The 24,519-nt window shown below is 34.1% G+C and overlaps 5 protein-coding genes across 6 annotated transcripts; 3 read left to right on the top strand and 2 right to left on the bottom strand.

Moving 5' to 3' along the window:
- The first annotated feature begins 2,966 nt into the window (after positions 1-2,966).
- Positions 2,967-11,328, top strand: LOC124925309 (RRP12-like protein). The gene is made up of 18 exons (XM_047465277.1): positions 2,967-3,572; positions 3,699-4,218; positions 4,373-4,633; positions 4,876-4,967; positions 6,010-6,219; positions 6,319-6,777; positions 6,942-7,123; positions 7,331-7,424; positions 7,541-7,597; positions 8,049-8,183; positions 8,282-8,353; positions 8,646-8,759; positions 8,843-9,004; positions 9,231-9,359; positions 9,782-9,883; positions 9,967-10,046; positions 10,284-10,418; positions 10,527-11,328. The coding sequence occupies exons 1-18, from the start codon at positions 3,054-3,056 to the stop codon at positions 11,125-11,127; spliced, it is 3,924 nt and encodes a 1,307-aa protein (XP_047321233.1). The 5' UTR covers positions 2,967-3,053; the 3' UTR covers positions 11,128-11,328.
- A 1,737-nt stretch (positions 11,329-13,065) lies between these two features.
- Positions 13,066-15,572, bottom strand: LOC124925926 (rhodanese-like domain-containing protein 7). Its single transcript, XM_047466063.1, has 5 exons — positions 15,167-15,572; positions 14,759-15,010; positions 14,566-14,664; positions 13,679-13,945; positions 13,066-13,584 (listed from the first exon to the last, which is right to left on the bottom strand). Exons 1-5 carry the CDS (start codon positions 15,560-15,562, stop codon positions 13,216-13,218), a joined length of 1,383 nt encoding a protein of 460 aa, XP_047322019.1. The 5' UTR covers positions 15,563-15,572; the 3' UTR covers positions 13,066-13,215.
- A 2,884-nt stretch (positions 15,573-18,456) lies between these two features.
- On the top strand, positions 18,457-20,723 carry LOC124924103 (CBL-interacting protein kinase 2-like). Its single transcript, XM_047464165.1, has 2 exons — positions 18,457-18,493; positions 18,958-20,723. Exon 2 carries the CDS (start codon positions 19,286-19,288, stop codon positions 20,561-20,563), a length of 1,278 nt encoding a protein of 425 aa, XP_047320121.1. The 5' UTR covers positions 18,457-18,493; positions 18,958-19,285; the 3' UTR covers positions 20,564-20,723.
- A 48-nt stretch (positions 20,724-20,771) lies between these two features.
- Positions 20,772-23,104, top strand: LOC124924102 (tRNA (guanine(26)-N(2))-dimethyltransferase). 2 transcript variants are annotated; one of them, XM_047464164.1, is made up of 8 exons: positions 20,772-21,355; positions 21,431-21,464; positions 21,541-21,741; positions 21,813-21,912; positions 22,070-22,258; positions 22,360-22,422; positions 22,494-22,700; positions 22,853-23,104. In XM_047464164.1, exons 1-7 carry the CDS (start codon positions 20,845-20,847, stop codon positions 22,605-22,607), a joined length of 1,212 nt encoding a protein of 403 aa, XP_047320120.1. In that variant the 5' UTR covers positions 20,772-20,844; the 3' UTR covers positions 22,608-22,700; positions 22,853-23,104. The 2 variants fall into 2 exon arrangements, with proteins under 2 accessions (XP_047320120.1, XP_047320119.1); XM_047464163.1 differs by having other exon boundaries at positions 20,773-21,464.
- Positions 22,999-24,263, bottom strand: LOC124924105 (macro domain-containing protein XCC3184-like). The gene is made up of 6 exons (XM_047464168.1): positions 23,967-24,263; positions 23,785-23,887; positions 23,614-23,709; positions 23,410-23,484; positions 23,258-23,327; positions 22,999-23,175 (listed from the first exon to the last, which is right to left on the bottom strand). Exons 1-6 carry the CDS (start codon positions 23,992-23,994, stop codon positions 23,098-23,100), a joined length of 450 nt encoding a protein of 149 aa, XP_047320124.1. The 5' UTR covers positions 23,995-24,263; the 3' UTR covers positions 22,999-23,097.
- Positions 24,264-24,519: the final 256 nt, after the last annotated feature.

The raw sequence follows: 24,519 nt of genomic DNA, 5'->3' as shown, positions 1-24,519 counted from the left end.
TCACATTAGTTTAATTATAATAAAATTTTAAAACAACATAAAAATAAAATATACTTATTTATTTCATGTAATATAAATATAAATAAATAAATGTTATTTTTTAATAAAAATTATACTTATTAATTTCTTTAAATATTTTATTTTTCTCATGTAATCAAAAATGTATTAATCAAGTTTAAAATGTGTAAATGAATCAAGTTAAATATATATTAAATTGGGTCAAAGTCAAATGGATCAAAAATATATTAGGACAGTAAACACAAAAAATTATTAAATAAATTTAATTTGAATTATCAAACCCATAATAATTAATAATATGAATTAAGTAACTAACTGAATAAATTTAAATTTAGATTCATATACATTGTCTAAACCCTATTTTTGAGTTTCTTGAATAAATGGTTAAAAGGATACTCCATTATAAAGAAGAAGAACAATCGAACCAGAATTTGTAACAAAATAGGCTCGCAATGAGATAACTTTCAATATGCCAAACAAAATGAATGAAAATGACTCATCCTACGAAACTTTTTTAATTTAATATGAATATGTACAGAATAAATTCTCAAACCGAGAAATAATTGTATTAAGGAAATTCCGAAACTAGACCAGAATAATAAGATCATCTTCCTATCATATCTATCACGCTTTTTCAAAATATAAACAATTAGAGATCCCTCTATTTTAGGAAATAGACATTTTATCTTGTGTTTAAAAAATATAAAAAAAAAGTATCAAATTTTCGGTGACCAAATCTGTGTTAGGTTAGTTCATTACTTCCTAACTCAACACCGATCAACACAAAATTTGACCGGAGACAGAGGATATATTTTAAAGACGGTAAAATATCTATTTCATAAAACACAAAATCCTTAAGTGTCTTTATCCCTAAAATAAAATGGTAAATAACTCCATGACATGGTAAATCTAATAGGTTTGTGTCAATGTTGAAAACAAATCACAAGTATATAAAAAATGTTTTGGTATTTCCAATTATAATATGATGATAATTATAAATGGGATTTACTATCTAACAGAAAAACAAACAAACTATTTTTTCTTCAAAAACAAAACAACTTAAATCATATTTGAATAGCAAGCATATATAATTGACGTGCATCTACCCTATGTTAACCGATCAAACCAATGGGCAGTTGTATTTCATACTGAAAGAGGGTATATATATTGATTCAAAATCAAATGGTAAAAAAAGAGCTCTTCCAGTGTGTGCTGGACAACAAGAAAGAGATGAATCTCCATTATTGAAGTGAAATTTAAAAGATGAAAAACAGATACCATCTGCAATCAGAGAGGAGGAATATCATGACCAGCTATATTCTAGGATACTCAATTCCCTTCGGGTGCGGGTTTCTCGAAAAAGGTTTTTCTTATCCAGTCAAATGGCTGCAAAAACATTCAACCAACTGTCAGAGTAGTAAAGTAAAGAGATAATAAGCAAAACAACATCATTCAATCTGACTGCCCACAAAGAATTTCAACAATTTGAGAAACAGTTCTTTAACTAAGGAAACTAAAACAAATCCTAAACAAGGGTTCATAATGTTGGAATCTGTTTCATTTTAATTCTTCATAGAAACACCATTGAATGTTAGACCTATTTCCTTTTCCCTTTCTACTGATTTTCATCCTAACCATTAGCTAAATTGTCACTAACTAAATGTCAGATATATTTAAGGAACAAAATATTTTCTTGATTGCAAAGGGTTATAACTCTATTAGGGATTAGTTGTAGATAGATCATAGTTGAGTTATAGAAGGGTTGTAGCAGAAATTGAATCTCTGCAAGAACAAATAGTCTAGTCTAGGGAAACAAATCCCTCTAAAACAATAAATGTGATGATGTTAACCAAAAACCCATCTTCTAAAACCAAGCAATAGGAAACAAAGTTAGATAATGATGAAGATCCATGACATCTAGGATAGCATATAGCACTCCACACATATATATATATATATATATATATATATATATACAGAAAGAACATGTGACAAATTTAATTACTCCCAAGATGAGTGGCCTATATATGTTACAAATTTAATTCAAATTGGTTTCAGATCTCAGAAGAAGAAACCAAAGCAAGCAATGTATGACATTGACAAGTAGAAGATCAAGAATCCTACCAAGAGATTGGGATAATACAAACTGATTAGAATTCAACTGAAAAATCCTTGGACTTTTTAGGACATAATCAAATCAATAAAGAATGTCGATTTATCATAATAAGATCCCAGAAAACAGAAACACGAGTCAACCCACATATACGATAAATCAAATTGCAAGTTTGATATAACTTAATCTGCAAATCCAAATTCAACTAGCGGCGATTGTCCATGTATGTGCGTGAGTTTGTGTGTGTGTGAAAGAGAGAGATAAGTCTGAAAAAAGAGGAAAACCTGGACGATCCATAGAGCGGTGGTTCCAGCGGTAACGCCCCACATGACGACTGCCTGGATCTCAGCAGGTTGAGGGCGGCGGCCAGGGCTGAGAAACTTAAGAAGACCTGTTCCTGCCATTTCTCTTGATCTCTTTTAGGAATCAGAAAATTGTAAATGTAACGAAACCCTAGCTCTCGATTGATTTCCTTGGTTCCACAAAATCTATGTTATTTTTAAAGCGGAAAATAAGAAGATGAGAGCATGAGCCGCCCCCACCCTGTTCCATTTTTTTAATTAGGTTTATTTTAAAATATAGTATTTGATTAACATAGTTAACTTCTTCATTACATGTGTGTTTAATGAAAAAGATATTATTAATTATATTTACAAAATTAAAATATTATTAAAATATATTTTATTATTATGATCCCATATTATTCTACTAAATTAAAATAAAATCTATATCTTTTAAATAATCTTTATAAAAAATAAAATTATTAATCTATATAAAAACATTTTATTCCTCTAACAAACAAACAAACAATCTAGGAGAATTTTTAGCACCTAAATAAACCATAAAACCCTACTTTCGGCGGTACCAGCAACATATTCAGAATTCCCACGCCGCCGCTGCTCCTTCTTCTTCTTCTTCCACCATGGATGACTACAGCAGCAATATGCAGGTGGAGGAGGACTTCGCCTCATATTCCGAAGGACAATCATCATCTGATTTCTGTGAGTTGATCATCTCTCGATTCACCAACTCTACGCACGAGCACCATCACCATCTTTGTTCTCTTGCCGGAACCATGTCTCAAGAGCTCAAAGACCAAAACCTTCCTCTATCAAACGTCACTTATTTCGGCGCTACATCCTCTTCCCTTGACCGCCTCTCTTCAGAGCCCCAACCCCCTTCTCATGTCCTTGAAGCCCTTTTGTCCCTTCTTTCCATGCTCCTTCCCCGGGTAGCTATTCCAATTATCAGGAATAAAGCTGATTATTTGTCTAATATCTTGATTCGTGCCCTTCGCTCCAAATCCGCAACTCCCGGTGGTCTTGCTTCTGGGTTGAAGTGTGTCTCGCATTTGTTGATTGTCGTCAATAAATCATCCTGGACAGAAATCTCTTCGCTTTATGGTACTCTTCTTAGCTACGCTACTGAAAGCAGCCCCAAGGTGATAACTTTTTTTTTTTATTATGGATAATTTTTTAGTTAATTTAAGCTTGAATATCCTGACTTCATCTTTGGACTATGATTTTATTCCGACCTGTTTCCTAATGGGGGTACTTTTATTTATCAGGTAAGGAAGCAGGCACATGTGTGTCTTCGCGATGTATTGCTTGCTTTTCAAAGAATGACGGTTCTGGCTCCTGCCAGTGAGGGCATTACAAACACCTTTGAGAAGTTTCTGCTGCTTGCTGGTGGATCGAGTAAAGGTGCTTCAGAAGGACCCAAAGGCGCTCAGGAAGTTCTTTATGTCTTGGATGCTCTGAAAGACTGCCTTCCTCTAATGTCGTTGAATTCTTCCACCACTGTTCTCAAGTTGTATGGAACTCTATTGGGGATGAAACAACCTCTTGTCACTAGACGCATAACAGCTAGTCTGAATTCTCTCAGTCTCTGTCCAACCACAGACATCAATTCAGAAGTGTTTCTTGATTTGTTATGCTCATTAGCCACTTCTGTCTCTTTGAATGAGATGACTGCAGATGACATGACAGTCACTGCCAGGCTGCTCGATGTTGGAGTTAGAAAAATCCATTTGCTTCACGGGAAGAACTGTGCTATCAAACTACCACTAATATGCAATGCTCTGAAAGGTTTGCTGATTTCTCTCTTTCCTTTCTTGTTTGCATTTTGAAAAAGTGTTTGGTTGACATCAAATACCATTGTTGCATTATAATTCTTTTGCCTTTCCAGCAACAACTATCTATCAGGTTGATCATTTGTGTGTTGTTTTGAGCTTGTTTGCAGATATATTGGCCTCTGAACACGAAGAAGCCCTGCATGCTGCTACGGAAGCCTTTAAGAGTTTGCTGAATGTCTGTATTGATGAAAGTTTGATCCAACAGGGAATCAATCAGATAATGGAAAACGAAATTGCACAAGTTGGAAAGTCTGGACCGACCGTCATTGAGAAAATTTGTGCAACTGTTGAGAGCTTAGTTGATTACAGATATGCTGCAGTCTGGGACTTGTCGTTTCAAGTCATTTCAACAATGTTTAACAAACTTGGTAAATTCCTCATATTAAGTTATTTTCCAAGCAGATACATCCCATTGTTAAGCAATAATGCATGCCTATTTTAAAAAGAATAGAGTTTTCTTCCCTTGATATTCAGAATCTCAATGCATGCATACTTTTCATTTCTCTTCTATCATATATTTTAAGTTCTAATATTTGCAAAACATCATTGATATACTAATATTTTGGGATTATATTGGTACTTATAGTTTAAACATTTAAAATTATTCCAGGAGTACATTCATTTTATTTATTGAAGGGAACCCTCATTGGTCTAGCAGACATGCAAACATTGCCTGATGAAGACTTCCCTTTCAGGAAACAGGTAATCCACTGCTTTCTGTGATTGTTATTATATATTCTTTGTATTTTGTTTTCCTTCACCTGTCAAGTGAACATGGATTTTTGTTTGTTTGAGAGTTTGTGACTGGAATTGTTTCCCACTCTATTTTTTTTTTGTTTCAATCTGATGTGGATGGTTATGCATGCATCAATTCTACTGTGTAAAGTGATTAGTTTATAAGTGATTAGTTTATCTTCTCTTTCTATGCTGCCACTTTCTCAAGTATATCTTCTTTACATTAGTGGCTATTGGTGTCTTTTTGGCACATGATGAATGCTTGTTCTTTATTTCATCGAATTGTATTGGGGACTTTCAAATCTCATTCTAGTTGACTGTCAATTAAGCTCTATGCATTTTAACTACCTTCTTCTAAGAAGAGTTGTGTTTCTGTGTTAGAACTTGTTTAGGTCATTAAAAAAATTAGAAATCTTGGGATTATTAAAACCCATATTTTGAGTGTCTCCTTTGTAAGTTTAAGTGGTTTGATATGATATTATTTATAATACCCTTTTTATGACTCACTTGTTGAATCCAGTCATTGCTATGTATAGGAAGTTGTTGGATACTATTTGTTCATTTGTTGGTAAAGCTACAAATTTTCTTTTCTCTTTTTTTTTTTAAAAGATGGTACAGACAAAGATCGCATTTACCGTGGTAGATATAGGACCAAGGAAATACAAGTCACATTTGTAGCTTCATTGGCAAGTTTACCTTCTCAAAGGAATTAATATGCTGTTAAAACTAAGTAGGCATATCTTTGGTTACACATCAATGTATATTTTAGTTATAGACTTAGTTTTGGTAATAGAATAAATTGATAAGCATTGCTCAAGTACTTATAGTGTATTGATTGTATAATGCACTCTATACAAACAATATCACATTAGTCGTGAATAGAAGATATCCATCAATTTGAGTACTATCTCATCATGTATCCTTTAGCTAAAGAAATGTATATTTACACCTTGCTTCTTTTGTTTCTTGCAATGATATGCTAATGAATGACATTCCTTTTGCCTGACAGCTGCATGAATGTGTTGGATCAGCTGTTGCCTCTATGGGTCCTGAAAGATTCTTGTCTATCGTTCCCTTGAAGTTTGAAGCTGTAGACTTTACTGAGTCTAATATTTGGCTTTTTCCAATTTTGAAGCAATATATTATTGGGGCCAAATTAGGCTACTTTAAGGATTCAATTTTGCCAATGGTTGAAATTCTTAGTCAGAGATACTTAAAGGTATCCATAATTTTTCCAGCTTAAGGGTATCCAAATTAGACCCTAATGATTATTGTGTTTTGTCTTGACATCCTGTAACTTTTTCCTCTCTATTTCCAGCTTGAGCAAGAAGGGATGCTTTATTCTGCAAATGTGGTAGATGGAATCATTTATGCATTGTGGTCCTTGCTGCCTTCATTCTGCAACTATCCAGTGGATACTGACAAAAACTTTGAGGAATTAAAGAGATCATTGTTCAGTTCTCTTTGCGCAGAAGCAGAAGAACATGAGGTACATGGCGCAAATGCAGAACACAAGATACTTAGACTAACAAGCATAAATAGAGTTATATGTGCCAGCTTGCAAATCCTGATCCAGCAGAATAAAGAAATTGCTGAAGGAGTCAATAGCGCATCAGATATTGAAGCGAGCATCCCCCAAAAGCAAGCTATTGCTTATTATACCCCACAGATTGCAAATAATAACTTGAAGGTGTTGAGTTCCTCTGCCGGTAAATTGTTAGATGTCCTTGGGAAGATTTATTTGAAACCATCCAAGGATGCAGATGGATGCTTTGAGGTGCTTATATATTTCCTTTGAACCAACTACTGCATTTTTGAATTATTAATGAACTAGTGACTGGTTTCTTGTTGTCAATGAAATATGATTATGCCACACTTTAGAAAATCTTTTGTTGGACCTTTAGTCGTTGCTCTTGTTACATGTGCTTGCACCATTTGCAGGCTGTGATCCGCGATATTGCTTCAATAGCAGATACAGTTGTTATGAAGAGTGTATTTTCAATAACAATGGAGAGGATGCTGCATGTTATCAAAAAGGCTAATGAAGGAAAAGATTCAAAGGATTCCATAAAGAGTAACATCCAGACTTCACCTGAGGAAAAATCTGCACTTTTGCTAAAAAGGTTTTGAACCTTACTCTTCATCTTGTTAGCTTCACCCACATCAGCTTTCTCTGTATTTTGTCTTGTTCGTTCCATTTATTACTTTTTTTTATCTCAGAGTTACTGTCGTTGTACATGACAAGATTTCTTTTATGTTACACACATAAGGTATATTGTAATTGTAAGTTTTCACTGGTCAATGTTTATTCCTCTTTTCTGCAAATGCAGGGCAAAGTTACTAGATCTAGCAGTTGCACTTTTGCCCGGTCTAAATAAAAAAGAGATTGATGTATTGTTTGTTGTTATCAAAGCTGCTTTAAAGGTGTGTTTACATTTAATCAATATGATTTCTGTTTGTGAAGGGACTTATTGTCAATCTGATTGCCCCCTTTCCTTTTTTTGCTAAAAGCATTAAACTCAAGTGCTCAATAATTGTAGGATCCTGAAGCTTTGATCCAAAAGAAGGGTTATAAAGCCCTCTCCATTATACTCAAGGTATTTTCATTCTCTCATTAGCTTGATTGGAAATGTACTTTATTTTCTTGGAATTGCAGATTTTTAGATAGTCATTTTAACTCCAGGGTTTCATGTTTTGTTGCTTATGTCCTAACATGGTATAAATGATGGGATATTTAAATATTATTAATTAAATTATCCCCTTTAGAGAAAAAAGAAAAAAATCTAAAATATCCAGATTTAATTTTCCTTATCATTTCTTCTGGGTTGTGGGTCTTTAATCAAGTGGTTTTACCTAATAAGGTTCAAGTAGCATCTTTTGTGAGTTTTTCAATCATTCTCTTCTGTATGTTGCATTTTATGGTTGATACTGCCAGTTTCCCCCCTTTTAATCGAATATTACGATTCTGTCTTTTTCCCTTGAGCAAATGTAGTTCTGTTATAGCAGTTTCATCTGAATCACATTTGTTTTTTTCATTTGGATGGACAGAACTCTGATGGATTTTTATCACAAAAGCTGGAAGAGTTACTAAACTTGATGATTGAAGTACTTCCCTCATGTCATTGCTCTTCCAAACGATATCGAATTGATAGCTTGTACTATCTAGTTGTGTTTGTTTTAAAGGTATACTTCTTCATTGCAAGTTTACAAGTTTAAGTTATGGTGTTTTCATGCATGTTAAATTGTACTAATGAGAATTTCTAACTGTACTTATTCTTCAGGATCAATCAGAACAGAGACAGCATAACATAATCACCACTTTCCTTACTGAAATTGTACTATCACTGAAAGAGGTAGTTACATTATTCTATAAAGACTTGTAGAAACATGCGATTGCTGCTGACTAGTCCCTTTGTTCTTTACTTTTTTAAATTACTATGGTACACATACATTATGTTTGTCATATTTTACCCATTACCAGTGTATACTGACTTCATTAACAGTTCTCTTTTAGTTTGTATTGGTCATTCATTGCTATTAGTTGTTTAAAAAAATCCATGAGAAAAATTTTTAGGACAAAAGAAGTGAATTATTTTTCTGGTTTCAGAATGTTTCTCATAATGTATGTGGATATTTTACTCGCAGACAAATAAAAAGACAAGGAACAGAGCTTATGATTTGCTTGTACAAATTGGACATGTGTGTGCCGATGAAGAACAGGGTGGGACAAGTGAATCATTGCTTAAGTTTTTTAACAAGGTAAGGAGTTTATTCCTATTGCAATGAACTATTTAGTTAATATTTGGGAGTCTTTTTGCTCAACTTTATCATTGTCTTAATAGGTTGCTGGAGGTCTGAAAGGTGATACCCCACATATGATCAGCGCAGCAGTTAAAGGCTTGGCTCGCCTGGCTTATGAATTTTCCGATCTACTTTCGGCTGCTTATAATGTGCTACCATCAGCGCTTATTCTCTTGAAGAGAAAGAACAGAGAACTGATAAAAGTTCGTTTTCTTTTTATGCTTTATTAGCATATAATTTTAGTTTAACTGTGTTATAAGTTGTTTAATTCTCCTTTCACCACCTTGTAATGTTTGGACTCTTCTTGGGTTTCTTTTTATTCTGATGAAAGAGTTGGCCTCTTTCAAGAAAAAAAGTTGTTTTATTCTCTTTCATTCCATGTTCAGTTCAGAATTTAAGATTTTTCTGTCTTTTGTTTTGGTTGTGCAGGCTAACCTTGGACTGTTGAAGGTACTGGTGGCTAAGTCACAAGCTGATGGATTACAAGAGCATTTGAAGAGCATTGTTGTAGGACTTTTGGTGTGGCAAGATGACACCAAGAACCATTTTAAAGCTAAGGTGTCATTTTTCTCTTGAACTTGAGAATCATCATTTTACCAGTAATTGCAATCGGTGGTATGTTTGATTCTTGTAGAAGTTAAAGTGCTCCTTCGGATGGCACACTGTTAAGAAACTAAGAGCTTGTTTGAGGAAGGATATTTTTTTTCAAAAATTGGATCTTTTGCAAAAACAATGTTTGATAAGGGATATGAGATAATTGATTTTTGTTTGTATTGTCCAATAGACAAGAAGGGTAGTTTTATAAAAATAAGATAAATAAATTAAGAAGTCTTTTAGTTGATGATGGAATTATGGGTTATTTGGATTAAATCAATATAACCCTCACCAAACAAGCCCTAGGATAATTTTTTATTGGTTTTGATTTTTGCTATTTCTTGCTCATTTTCAAATTTTAACAACTACTTTATGTATGCATGCAGATTAAGTTGCTTATTGAAATGTTGATCAAGAAATGTGGTATAGATGCTGTCAAGGCTGTAACGCCTGAAGAACATGTGAAACTTCTCACTAACATACGGAAGGTATGTGAAACTTGCTTAGATGCATAGGATGAAACAAAATAATGTAGTACATGTATGTATTTATGATTAGTGTGAATAAGCAGATTAAGATGCGGAAAGATAAGAAACATGCTGCTAAGACCGAAGAGACTAGGAGTCAATTTTCCAAAGCAACTACATCAAGGTCTGGGGTCTCTCTTTACTAAAATCAGTATGCTATTCTTGGAGTTGGTTTATAGTTTATTTTCTTCTTATTATGTGTTCTCCACATGATCGCCATGAGGCTTTTTTTTCTTTAAGCCTTTGCGACTTGGCTTTAAAAACTATATGACATCTATTTTATGCTAATTTTTATTTCTATATAATGCATAAAACAGATTTGTTTTTTTTTCATAGTCCCTGATCTATGCAAGTTTTGCAGGCTTAGCAAATGGAACCACACACAAATATTTTCTGATTCTGGCGACGATGAAAGTGAAAGTGAGGCAGAATACACAGATGGTACAACAGTTATGAGTCGTCTGAGCAAGGCTTCTCGAGGAAAGAATAGCGTTGGGTAAGCGATTCCTAGCTTTTAAACTCTAATCATGAAAGATACAATATCTTAAGAACGTTTGGACAGGAAGTTCTCACATTTTACATATTGGCGGTATATGATTATCAGGCTGAAGAGGACACGAAAAGCCAATAATTTGCCAGAAGATTTTGTAGATCATCTGGAAGACGAACCGTTGGATTTGCTTGACCGTCAAAAGACAAGAGGAGCCCTTCGATCATCTGCGAATAATCTGAAAAGGAAGGCGGATTCAGATGAAGACATGGAAATTGATCCTATGGGGAAAATCATTATCCGTGAGGAGGGAGGAGAGCGTAGTAATTCAAAGAGGAAGGAAGAGATGCATGATGATCTAGATTCTGATAAAAAGAGTTTGGCAGGCAGCAGTCGTGTCTCCATGAATAATTCATCAAGAAAAGGCCAAAAGCGCGTGAAAACTTCTGAAACTGGGTGGGCTTACACCGGAAGTGTATACAGTAGTAAGAAAGCAGGCGGGGACTTGACCAAAAAGGGAAAACTAGAGCCATATGCTTACTGGCCTCTAGATCGTAAGATGATGAGTCGCAGATCCGAGCATCGTGCATCTGCAAGGAAAGGTATGTCAAGTGTTGTCAAAATGACCAAATTTCTTCAAGGTAAGAGCGTTGCCAATGCACTGGCCATTAACAGCTCAAAGTTCAAGAAGGATAGGAAGAAGAAAAACAAGTGATTTTTATTTATATTTTTCAACCCAATTTTTTTTTTCAAAAATCTCATTATCTCATGTGTAAGTTCCCTGACATTATCATTAGATCCCTGACATAAGTCAATTTTTGGAAAATTGTTGTTTTGGTGTGTTTTTACTATATAATATATATTTGTGTAGTCAACAGAAACAGTTATATTAACTATTGTGTTCAAATTTTTTATTATCCAATTTTCTTAACACTGGTTAGACAAATGAGGCATAAAAAGATCCTTTTGATTTTGAACATCATAATTTGGAGGTCTTCTTTTTAAACAATAACAGTTAGTATAACTGTTTTTAAAAGATCTTTTTATCTGAAGTCCTTAACATGATTTCAAAACAACATTTAATTTGTGACATCAATTTAATTGTGATAAAATGAATTATGTCTTTAATTGATAGTACATAAAAAGGCTTCAGGTGTTTCATTATTAAATAATCTCAGATATAGATGTTATTACCTCTTTAAATTATTCCTCACATTAGATTAGATATCCTCAACACATTAGATTAGATATCCTTGACACAAGGATATCATGTTGATAGCCTAATCTTACTTTATTTTCTCTCCCAAATCTCGATTATGGATTTACTTTAGAATTACAGTTTGCAAACATGGTCATGTTTCACATGGATGGTCACATCATTCTATATTGGCGCTGTACTAACTATAAAAAAAATGTGTACGTCTTCCCTCGTACATTATTGATTGAGCATCCACTCCATACTATCAAAATCTCCGCAAACAACATTCAAAAGTATCGCACCATCTTGCCAATGCTAACTCCGTACAAACTACATTAATTCGATGTCACATTAATATGCCTTTCACATCGTTGCTTTCCAAAAAGTCAATCTTATGCTTTATACACATTAGTCCACTAGAATATCTCAAATTACATCAGAATTCACTTTAATTTCAATAAAGTTATGATTTACATATCTAGATCATTATATAATCATGTTAGTTAACATGAGCAAGTTCAACCTTAAAATGAAAGCAAAAGAACCCTCAAATTCTAAACTAATTTATTTAGTGCATACAATACCTTGAGTAGAATAATAAAATACTTGCAGGTTATATGTTATAGATTTTCAATTTTTCTACACCACTTTAAATCACATCATTTGTTTACAAATATAAGAAATCTTTATGCAATAATGATCATATAATTAACAAAAAAAAATAAAAATTAATGAACGATGGACTAAAATAATACTTAATATCATCGTCACTCAATCTCCCATAATTAGGGAGGATAATATTACGGATTGAGACGGAAAATGTCATATTTTCTAAAAATAAAAAATAAAATAGTTTTTCATAAATTTATATAAATAAATATTTTAATATTATATATATTTGGTAATATATTAAAATTTTATATTATTATAAAAATAAATTTATTTTTTTATAAAATATAAAGAATAAATAAATATTTTGATAATTATATTTATTAGTGTTACGGAAATAATTGAACGGTGCGGGAACACAAATACAATCACGGACTCATCCTCTCTTGGCTTCATGTTATTTTATTTTAATTAAAAAATATAATTAACTTTATTTGTTAAATATATGTGGCTTCATGTTATTTTATTTTAATTAAAAAATATAATTAACTTTATTTGTTAAATATATGTGGCTTCATGTTATTTTATTTTAATTAAAAAATATAATTATATTTTTTTTATAAGCATTACAACATCTATACACAATTATTTCAAATTAAAAACTCACACAAAGATGAGTTTTGGAAAAGAATCATTTTCCAAAAAGTTTTTCATTAGAGGTTAGTTTTGTATCCTTTTCAACAAAGATGTAAATTTTGGAATCAATATCATATTTATTATTCATGTTCTTACAAGCTATGTTGTTGTTCTTTGTTGTAAGTTGTCAGTTCATTTCAGTTGCAGATATGGTTAATAATATGTTTTTTCATGGGTAAAAAAACATTACCAAAATATATATATAGCAAGAACAAGAAAGAACAACTCTTCAAAAAAATGTTGGAAGAAAATGTAATTTAGCCTAAAGGATACAACAGCATATATAGCAACTTGAAGCAATCACAGATTGGGAGAAGCAATAGTATTGTTGTCAGCAGTGGGTTTCGAGGGTCGACGACCCTTATCTGGACCACCAATAACACCCCAAGTCTCAAACTGCCTTTGTCTGGCTCTAGCCCTCTCTTTCTCTTCTTCTGATTTCGTTGCGTAACAGTAAGGACAACTAACACCATACTCAAATAGTGGAGATTCCATGTCCGCATCACTTACTGGCTGCTTGCATCCGTAGCAAAGCTTGAAAGTCCCTTCCATCAAACCATGATCAACTGATACTCGTTTGTCGAACACAAAGCATTCCCCTTCCCAGAGGCTTTCTGTCTTTGGCATTTCTTCTAGATACTTTAGAATACCACCTTCCAGGTGATAAACCTGGAAAATATCAACAAATAATGATATCCAACACCAACAAGACAAAATATAGGCGCTTTGATTTGCACCATATTCCCACAATATATCTATTTACCTCTTTGAAACCCTGGCTTAGGAGATAACTTGAAGCTTTCTCACATCGAATCCCACCAGTGCAATACATCGCAACTCTTTTCTGTCCATTTTCCACAGGGCTCTTATTCTTTTGGATTCCTTCCTCCTCATCACCATCTGGCTTAGCATCTTGGAACTGATCTTTGACCCAAGATGGGAACTCCCTAAATGCTTTTGTACATGGGTCAACTGCTCCTTTGAACTTCCCGATTCTGGTTTCATAATTATTACGCACGTCAATCACCACCTGCACATCGGTCAAGCCTCTCAGATCAAAGTTTTAAGCTAAACATCTCATGCACGGTGATAATGAACACAAAATGATTGATTGTGATTGGAAAAATCTATATTTGTTAAATTTGTCACAAGCCACAGTCAAATTAACAAATAATCTGATCATGATCAGATAAATATGAAAAATCCTTATGCCAAATTAACAAAAATTACAATATAAATTCAAACATGATTTAGATAATAATAATAATAATACAAGTTTCAATTTGAACTTTTGGCGATTTTTCAATAAAATTGTGATAGTGATCGTGACGAAATACAAGTTTCTCAATATGCATGTCCATCTTATAAATCAGTTATAAACTTTTATGATAGAGAATCCTAGACATCATCTACAGCGGTTCTTTATTTTATGTTCTTAAATATCAGGTAGTAAACATGACTTATTTGGAAGGCAATAAAACATTTTGAGTATTTAGAATGTTTGTCAATATGAGGATGTTATAGAATCTGAAACAGTGCAAGTGCAAAAAGACTAAACAAATAACAGCTCAGTGAGGTATTAGTCAACTGGAATTATAAAGTTACATTGTTATATATAACAAGATTAAAAGAATTAAATGAAAATCTTACCGTATCAGGATCACTAATCAAGGTGTTCCAGTCCTTTGGGCTAACATACTTTCCAACTCTTTCGGTGGGCGATACAAAAGGCATGCCAAGAGAAACAATCTGTTGAAATTTATATATGTGAGCAAATTCCACCATAGAAGAACATGAGGATGCTTTTGAAGAAGTTTGATTTCCAAAAAAACATAATGTATACCTCCTTCTTTAGTTTGACCCTGACATGGTCCCATCGGAAGGGGACATCTTCTCCAACAGCAAGAGGAGAACTACTAGAGTGTCCATGATGGATAGCTTCATCTTCTGGGCTGACAGGAGATTCCACCATTCTTAGCCCTTTAAGGCGTTCATCAGATTGAATAAATTCAACAACTTTCTCCACAGATTCAAGTGTCCCACATATACTTCCATTTATTCCCTCTGATGCAAGAATTATACCACCTGAAACACGCTGAAAAGATCAGAAGCCTTGTGAGGCAAGAACACACAAGGCCAACAAACAATGTATAATCCTCACATCAAACCACAACTATCATATTACATTAACTGATTTTCAAACAAAGTATAAGACTTTTTGAAATAAGAAACCAGTATAGGAAAGAATTACCAGCTGCTGACAAAGGGCCTTCAATGGATTCCGCAAATCGGCATGGTCAGGGAAATCGGCAAACTTATAGAAGGAGACAACCACCAGAGAGTCGGAATCGGCGGTTGAACCATCCTCCTCTATTCCGAACATCTTCGGGATCGCAGCAGAGGTAGCAGACGACGAGGATAAACATTTAGAGATAGTCATGATGTTCCGACAGGTAAAGGAGATAGGAAATCCGCCGATTAGTAAAGGAGAGAGGAGGAGCAAATTAGGGTTCCTAGGATTATCGAAAACAGGCTGCGCGATACATTTAGGTTTGAAGATCGTTGTTGAAGTTGATAACATTGTCACTGCAGCCAATGAAGAACAAACTGTTCTGCGCATCCGCCAAATCAACGGCTGAGATTGCATTACACCTTCGTTAAATCGCAATTACTCAATAAAGACTGGATCTTTAATCTTTATCTTTTGTTGGGCATTATTTTCTGGGCTGAACCCAAAACAGCCCAATTCAATTAAATAGTTAAAAATAGGACTTTTTTTTAGTGTTAAAAATCTTAGGGTTTATCAAATGATTTATTTTGATAAATAATTAACCACTGTGTCTTGATGAAGGTAGTATAGTATACACCTTTAATTGATATGGTTCAAGACCTAGATACCATCACTGAGAATTTGATGAATTCTTATTATCATATTTAATCAACTTAAATCAAATATTAAATTCAACATTAATAATGATTAATTCATGAATTGCTAGGTGGGTTGCATGATTACAAATTTAAAAAAAAAAATGAATAAATATGTATAAAATAACCACAATTATTTGACAACTTATACACCAAAAAAAATCATACTTGCAGATGAAGCCTGGCTAGCTAGTTAATTAGTAATAACAATTATATAGATATATATTCTGCCCACAGACAGATCATTGTTCTGTACCTAACATATAGTGATTAATTAAGCTTGCTTGCTTGCTCCATCGTATAGTTTGGTTTTTCTACTACATTAAGATAATTTAGATTATAGAACAAAAAAAAAAAAAGTTCAAATCGATCCGTTTCTCATCTTTTAATTGTTTCAAATATCATATCAAACTTAAATTGTAAATAATCTCTATTTATTCTGGAATGATATAAGTTTATTGAGGGATGAAGTTACAAATAATTTCTTTAAATTAAGTAGGGTCTTGAAAAAAGAAATTATGCCTTTAATAACAACGCATGATGACTTGTTGATTTTGCTAATGATTCTAAGGAAATAATAATACGTGGTGCAAGTATCATTACATGCTTTAATAATACAATCAAATTAATTTAATATGCAAATAAATGTCTTTTGGGTAGTAATTTAGTATTATCTCGGACCTCTTCTAGTATATCTTCAATATAGACTGGTTATACCATATGCCTAGTTCGGTTTATGCGTGTTTTTTATATAACGTTGGCTAGTTGGTTTTAGGAGGTGTCGATGAAAAAATATGAGTATTCGATTGCACTCATTTTGGTCATAGTTGAGATTTCTTCTCCTATTTGTTTTGCTTGGGAAATCGTAGTCCTTCTTAATGACATTTAAAGTAATATTGGTATTTTAATTTGTATGGTTATGATGTTGTGTGTAAAATCTTATGACTTAATGTTGTATAATCATATTGTTGTGTTAGTATTTTTTGTTAGTATGTAAAATTTGACACAATGGTTAAAAAAAGTATTGGTGGGCTTATATTAAAATAGTTACTAATTGAATTTTCATTAAAAAATAATTTGATTTAAAATTATGCTCATAATCAATCATAGTCATACAAAATAATAATAATAATACAATTAATTGCAATGTGCGGTTGCTAGGGTACTTCATGAATGTACCAACTGCCATTTGTTACTTCTTTTTCATATAATATTCTTTATTTATGTTTATTTTATATTTTTAATATATTAAAATAATGTGATACAAAAAATTATAATTAGTATTTAAAATTATGAGAAATTAAAAAAGTAATTTCTTTTTGATTCGGATAACGTTAAATGTTTTAAAGATGAGATATAGATATTCGAGTTCTTATTTTTTTAGTAAAATTATTTTATCAAAATGGTGTAATAAATTTGCAATGGAGTCAAATAGTCTTTAGGTATCGATAATCAAATTTAAGTATGGTAATTATTGATTTAGTTGGTATCAAAATGTATAATTATCCAACAAGGTGTAATATTTGGAGGAAAATTTATTCTATGTAGAAAAATTTTCGTGATCAGTCTAGAGTCACTGTGGAGATGATTATTCGATTAGATTTTGGAACGACATTTGGGTGTCGTATCAAAAGTCTAGCTACGACATATAAAAATGACATAGTTAATGACATGTTTGATCTTCGGTCTAGAGGTTTCGCTAGCCAAATTATATATAAAAGGAGATTAAATATTATGGAGATTTCATCCCATAATATAGTTTACTTTTGGTAAGACGCAAATAAGTGTCACCATCTAAATAATACGTTATGTGTTTGACAAGATATTGATATTTTTCATGTATGTCATTGCTACAAGTTGTTCGCTAAGATGATTCCATATGATTTTTGTTGAGAAAACTTTGAGAGTCAAAAATTTTATCTAAGATCTCGTTATTTGGACGAAACGTCATTCATGGTGAAATTCTAATGAGTAATATATGCATGAAAAAATGTTGTATTATGGCTAGTCGTATGTGTCACAAAGATGTCGAATCGACAACTCACTTACTTTTGTATTGTCGATGAGTGACTAATATTTGAAGTCTTTTGTGGAGTATTACTATGATTAATTGGGTGATGGCCGAGTTTTTGAATAGTTGTCGTAAAGTTTGGAATGAGTGACAAACCTACATATCTAACATCTCAATTATTTATTGTTGGATTATCTAATTTGATAATTTGAGAGATATCATCGAACTTTTAATAATCGTAGTCGTCCGATGTGTATAATTCATAAATAGTATTATTATGAAACTTTCTGAAATTAGTTCAAGAAAGTCAATAGAGTTTGTCGAGAAATTAATCGTTCTTCTCTAAGTTTTATGAGCTCGATAATTTATTAAATACCATTTTTTCTAATTTTTTTTCTTTTAATGTCATTCTTTGTCGTTGTGTTTAAACAATTTTTTTCATTTTTAATATAAATAATTTTAGTAAAGTAACAACGAGCAATCAAAAACAAAATCTATCCACTTTGCATGACAAGATTTACTGATACACGGAACTAAAATGTGTTTGGATACACAGGAATATTCTCTCCTCCTTCAAGCTCTTGTAAGACCATCCTCTGTTCCTTGCGAGGGGCAGAGACTTCCTTCATGCTGGATCGCTCTGTAAGCTCTCTCTCTCTCCAATTGTGCATTCAAAATTCCTACATTTTAACGATTATTTGATGATAAAACCGATTGCATGCAGTATATTTTCTTATCTTTCTCGAATTTGTGTATTCGGATCCTTGGATTTGAAAGCGTGAATAACAATGTTTATATATCATTCCATCGTAATTTCTGAATCTTCAAACCATTTTCATTTTTCTAAAATCATCTTATCAGAAACATCCGGGGTGTTGTGAATTGTGATATATATATCTTCCATCATCCATGTCTCCCGATAGAAAAACCTAACAATATTTAGGTTAACATATACATGCAGGGAGGCTGTGAATTGTGATATGCATTTTTATGGATTTAGAAAAGAAATGACGGATGTTTATTGCTTTTAAACTCATTTTGATTACATTTTCATCTATTTTTCAAATCTCTTGTTGATGTTCCATGTCATATAATTTATTTTGCAGTAATCTTCCACGAAAGTGGAAGAAAAACCCTAAGAATGCAGAAAGATGGGCGACAATGTTGATTATCCCTTCTTCAAAGGTGATGATACTACTCGCCCATCTACTCTACTCAACATGTCTCACCCCCCCTTGAGTCATCATCAGAAGATACACCTTTCACTGTACCCAGCTGTTGTTCTATCTAAGATGCAGATTCCCTGATTCCCCTCAATTGCGAGTTTTCAATTCTTCAAAGACGGTTGAGTTCTTACAGCTTCGTCATCCCATTGTGTTGTTGTAGCAGTAATAATAGCCTGTCTAGTGACATTTTTGTTCTTCTGCGTTTGAAATGGAGAAAGGGAATGTGTTGATGAAGAGATATGATATTGGGAGATTATTAGGCCAAGGAAACTTCGCAAAGGTATACTATGGAAGAGACATCAAATCTGGCCAAAGCGTAGCCATCAAGGTGATCCATAAGGAGAAGGTACTAAAGGCTGGTTTGATTGAACAAACCATGCGAGAAATATCCATCATGAGGTTAGTCAAACACCCGAACATCTTACAGCTTTACGAAGTCATGGCTACGAAAACAAAGATATATTTCGTAATGGAATACGCAAAAGGAGGCGAGCTTTTCAAGAAGCTATGCAAAGGAAGGCTTAAGGAAGATGTTGCCAGAAGGTACTTTCGACAATTAGTGAGTGCGATTAGATTCTGTCATAGCAGAGGAGTTTATCACCGCGATCTAAAGCCAGAAAACATCCTTCTAGACGAGAATGGTGATCTAAAGGTTTCTGATTTCGGATTGAGTGCGCTGGCCGAATCAAAGCTTCAAGACGGTTTGCTTCATACAACATGTGGAACTCCGGCCTATGTTGCACCTGAAGTCATCGGAAGAAAAGGCTACGATGGTGAAAAGGCTGATGTTTGGTCTTGTGGGGTTATATTATTCGTTCTTCTATCCGGGTACCTTCCGTTTTTTGATTCAAACCTTATTCGGATGTATAGAAAAATATGCAAGGCTGAGTACAAATCTCCAAGTTGGTTTCCACCCAACATTCGAAAGCTGTTAACTAGAATCTTGGAACCGAACCCGCATATTAGGATCTCATTCGATAAAATAATCGAGCATCCATGGTTCATGGAAGGGCTTGAAACCAAACCGTGTGATAATGAAAGTAAGGAAAAGGAAATGATCTTACCTGTAATGACGAAAAGTACTACTAACACAAACGCGTTTGCTATCATTTCTCTTTCAATGGGGTTCGACTTATCTGGTTTGTTCATAGAAAATGATAACAAGGAAGAGGTGCAATTTACGTCGAAGAACTCCCCATCGGAAATCATGATCAAACTAGAAGAGATATCGGGGAATTTGAATTTCAGAGTTGTGAAGAAGGATGAAGGGCTTTTGAGATTGGAAGGAAACATGAGTGGTGATTGTTTGTGTGTTGATATTGAGATCATTGAATTTGCTTGTTCCTTTCATGTGGTTGAGATGAAGAAAGTAAAGGGAGATGTGGTTTGTTTCCAAAAGTTTCTTAATGGAGGGATTAGAACTGCTCTTAAGGATGTTGTTTGGTCTTGGCAAGGCGAACTGCCAATGGTTAACGATGGCGACTAGTTATGCTTACTCTGTAAGTGGTTATAACTTTCAATTTGTGCTAATTAAGTTGATATTTCCATGAAGTTATTCAATTTACTTGTACTCAAGATTGGTAAATTGCTTATCTATATGCATTGTAACTTTGTAATTGACTTTTGGGATGCTTAAAAATGATGTTTTTTATAACGGGTATAAATTATATAGGGTATAAGTTATATTACGTATATTCGATAAGGAAGAACCCCTCCAAAACCCTTTTGTAATAGATTGAGAGTTTGGCTTGACCAAATAAGGGAGCCATGAACTCTTTCTCTCCTACCGCACTTCTATCCTCTTTCGTTCCTCGGGGAACTCCTCTTCTTAGTTTCGTATTCAAAAACCATAGAATTAAGCTAAATCGTTCCTTTCTACTGGGTTTCATTTGCAAATCTCAACTTCACACGGAGAGAGGGCTTGAATTCGACACCGGGGATTCGTTTTTCCGCGAAGAGAGCGCCACGGGACGTGACCTTGGCGTTCTCGCGGCGTCCTTGTATAAGAATTCCAAGGGATCTCTTCGGATTCTCGACGCATTGTGCGGCTGCGGTATCCGGTCTCTACGGTATTTGGTTGAGGCCAAGGCAGATTTCGTGTTGGCAAATGACGGTAATGACGAGAACAGAAACGTTATACTTAAGAATCTTTCAACAGTTCCCAGAGGTTTCGGAGATGACAGGAGATGGTATGCAACGCATTTTGACGCTAATAGGTTAATGATGGAACGCTTTCTCCAGAACGATTACTTTGATCTCGTTGACGTTGATTCATTCGGTAGTGAATCCACCTTTTTGCGACATGCTCTCTCCATTGTCAAATTTGATGGTTTGCTTTATGTTACTTCTACAGACGGGTTCTCTTCCGGTGGCCACCGTCCTCACCAGTAAGTCTTACAAAATATCCCAATTGATTAATAGCTTGATGAAATTTGACCGCTCTCTCTGATTTTGACTGATCAGTGTTTTAGATTCATATGGATCATACATATGTCGATTGCCATATCCAAATGAGATTGGTCTAAGAATGCTTATAGGTGGGGTGGTGAGAGAAGCTGCTGTATTAGGTTATCATGTAACGCCTCTTTTTTCAAACTATTCATTCCATGGTCCAGTTTTCAGAGTGATGCTCCGGTTAAACCATCAGAAGCTTCTAGACAATAGGTGACAACAATAATAATGTTTGAAACCCTATTGAAAAAAGTGACAATTGTGTTAACTACTGCTATTTTCAGACACTATGGCTTCATAGGCTACTGCAACAAATGTGGTCACTCACAAACTATTTCATGGGAAGAACTTGGACACATTCATTGTCCCTGTGGGGAAGCTGATGTATGCTCTTCATCTTTTTCATTTCCCTTGTTTTTTTTATAACATTTCGGTATTCAAATTCAAAATCCAATTCCATATTTTAAGTCCTTAAGCAAACAGCATAAATGGAATTGCTCCCTCCAATTCCAGATACTAAAGGTGATCTAATCCTTTGCAGGTTGCTGTTTCGGGACCTCTTTGGATAGGACCTCTTCATGATAGAGGCTATGTTAGTGCAATGTTGGATCTTGCAGAAAACTGGGGTTGGACAACGGGTGAAAAGGGTACCGGTTTGGGAAAGTTGTTGAATCAAATGGTGGATGAAAGTGACCCTAGGTTATCAGTGGGATACATCAAATTGGATAAGGTTCGAGACAGTTGTCCCTTGAAACTGATCGTTCCGATTTTTTACTTCCATCTACCCTTGTTTAATTGATCATCTTATCAAATGTCACCTTTTTTTTTCAGATAGCTAAGCATGCAAAAGTTAACTCTCCTTCTGTCCAGATTTTCATGAGCACCCTGCAAAAGGTTCAGTATATATATTTTTGAAATTCCATCAATTTAATTAAGATGATGTAAGTGAAATGTTTGATTTGCAGGAGGGTTATGCAGTTAGCAGATCGCACATTGTTTCTAATGCAGTTAAGACGAACTGTCCCATGGCCACTTGTGTTAAAATTGCAAAAGAACTTAGCAAAACCCATCTTTCATAGAGACCCACCATGACCATTTTAACACTAACAAGCAGTGTTCACATGATTAGGATTTAGGAAGGGAAGGACAGTCAGAGAAAACCACCCCAATATGTAAGGGCTCGCTGGCTCTTTTTTGGCACAAACAAGCTCATTGTTAAAATTAAATCAAAAGAGGATAAGGAAGAAGCAAGCCTTGTCCTCCCTCATCATCACACAGAAGATTGACAAACAGTTTATTTATTTATTTTTGTGTGTGTGTGCAGGTTTTAGACCATGGTCACTTTGAAGATTCTTCTAGTGTTATTCCTTCAGGCAGACTCTGGCTCACATGGAATACAAGACAGGTATGAGAAATGGAAGTCGGCAAGAAGGGAAACACTGAAGAGGATTATATATATTTTTTGTTATTGGTCTAATAATGTTGTTTTATTCTCAATTGAACAATATATTTGGTATGAACTAACAATGATATTACATATTAATATAATTGGAGAAGATTAGAAAGTTCTCAGTGATGTTGGAGCATGTCTTTGGCCTTGGAGAGCCAAACATTATATATGTCATCCGAGAATAGCACAAAATGAACCTGCCATACAAAATCCAGAATACAGTCTTAAGATTATTAAAGCATCAGCAACAACAATAACAAGGAGGTAAATGAGATGCACCTCTTTGAAATCATTTGAAAACTCTTTGATAGTAGTTATAGCAACTGTGGCAGCTTCATCATAAGGATACCTGATATCGATGATAATCAAATGAATCCATGGAGAGATAAACAACAAAAGTGGTTTGAATGAAAAGTGAGAAATGACCTGACCTGTGAACCCCACATGATATAGCAGGAAAAGCAATATAGTGAATGTTGTTCTGTTTTGCAATTTGTAAGGTGTTTCTGTAATAATAATAAGATTGATTTTGTTGCAGAAATCAAGTGTGAAGACAGGAAGGAAGGACATCTTCTTCAAGAAAGAAAGAAAGTTGAAGTCAAGGTCAGGGTCAGGCCTACTACTACTACTACTACCTGTATGCATTCCTTAAAGATGCTTCAGGATTAGGGTGTATGAAATGCACGGGCCCAACTGTGTGAATTACATGAGATGCAGCTAATTTAAAGCCACTGCATGATACGCAATATGATCATAATACGACAAATCAAATCTATTTATTCACGAATCACGATCATAATTCATACCGAGTGATTCTGGCTTCTCCTACGGGGCAACGGATGCCAGCTCGAACTTCCTTGTGCTTGTAGCATGCGGCTCGAAGCTCTGGACCAGCTGCTTTGTGTATGGCTGTCAAAAGAAAGAAAGATGGGTTTCTCATTTGTATATTAATAATTGAAATCAAAATGAGACATTAATTTATTACCACCTCCATCAGCACCAGCACCTCCAAGCATTCCTTCGTTTGCTGGATTGACCTGGATGATTAATTATTCAACAACACTTCTTATGGAAAGTTGACCATGATTTAGGCAATCATAAGAAAGGATTCAGCCCTTGTTGGGAAATGACTTATTACTATAGCGTCGGAGGAGCCGTCCACGAACCACTGAGTGATGTCGCCCTTGTGGATAACAAAGGCACTTGATGGAGACAATTGAAACTGAACAGTTTGACGGTCGTCGTCGTCATCACTGATTCTTCCTCCTTTCGACACCACCGTCGAAACTCCGTCCATATTTTAAAGTATCGAGCTGATCAACGCTGTCAATGAAGATTCTTGTGCTTCCAGTTCTACAGAGAGTCAGTCAGAGGGGAATACCAAAATCGAATTTGCAACACGATCGTACACGTGTTTCCGTTGAATGTTCCGTTTCGATTACTACCTTCATTCTTTTTTTTCATATAATAATACCAGTAAGTAAAACAAAGCACTTATGCAATTAAAAATGATTTAAACTGCATGCAATAAATATATAATA

This window comes from Impatiens glandulifera, chromosome 2, assembly GCF_907164915.1.
Source record: "Impatiens glandulifera chromosome 2, dImpGla2.1, whole genome shotgun sequence".
Taxonomy (NCBI): domain Eukaryota; kingdom Viridiplantae; phylum Streptophyta; class Magnoliopsida; order Ericales; family Balsaminaceae; genus Impatiens; species Impatiens glandulifera.
This window is presented reverse-complemented; position numbering and strand designations above follow the sequence as displayed.

Coding starts and splice junctions, on each gene's coding strand:
- LOC124925309 (XM_047465277.1), top strand. CDS start 3,054: ATGGATGACTACAGCAGCAATATGCAGGTGGAGGAGGACTTCGCCTCA. Junction 7,124..7,330: donor TCTGCACTTTTGCTAAAAAG/GTTTTGAACCTT, acceptor CTGCAAATGCAG/GGCAAAGTTACTAGATCTAG. Junction 8,760..8,842: donor TGCTTAAGTTTTTTAACAAG/GTAAGGAGTTTA, acceptor TTGTCTTAATAG/GTTGCTGGAGGTCTGAAAGG.
- LOC124925926 (XM_047466063.1), bottom strand. CDS start 15,562: ATGCAATCTCAGCCGTTGATTTGGCGGATGCGCAGAACAGTTTGTTCT. Junction 14,665..14,758: donor GGGTCAAACTAAAGAAGGAG/GTATACATTATG, acceptor AAATTTCAACAG/ATTGTTTCTCTTGGCATGCC. Junction 13,585..13,678: donor TAAGCCAGGGTTTCAAAGAG/GTAAATAGATAT, acceptor GATATTTTCCAG/GTTTATCACCTGGAAGGTGG.
- LOC124924103 (XM_047464165.1), top strand. CDS start 19,286: ATGGAGAAAGGGAATGTGTTGATGAAGAGATATGATATTGGGAGATTA.
- LOC124924102 (XM_047464163.1), top strand. CDS start 20,845: ATGAACTCTTTCTCTCCTACCGCACTTCTATCCTCTTTCGTTCCTCGG. Junction 21,465..21,540: donor GGTGGCCACCGTCCTCACCA/GTAAGTCTTACA, acceptor TTGACTGATCAG/TGTTTTAGATTCATATGGAT. Junction 21,913..22,069: donor GTCCCTGTGGGGAAGCTGAT/GTATGCTCTTCA, acceptor AATCCTTTGCAG/GTTGCTGTTTCGGGACCTCT.
- LOC124924105 (XM_047464168.1), bottom strand. CDS start 23,994: ATGCTTGGAGGTGCTGGTGCTGATGGAG. Junction 23,888..23,966: donor AGGTGCTGGTGCTGATGGAG/GTGGTAATAAAT, acceptor TTCTTTTGACAG/CCATACACAAAGCAGCTGGT. Junction 23,176..23,257: donor TTTCAAATGATTTCAAAGAG/GTGCATCTCATT, acceptor TTTGTATGGCAG/GTTCATTTTGTGCTATTCTC.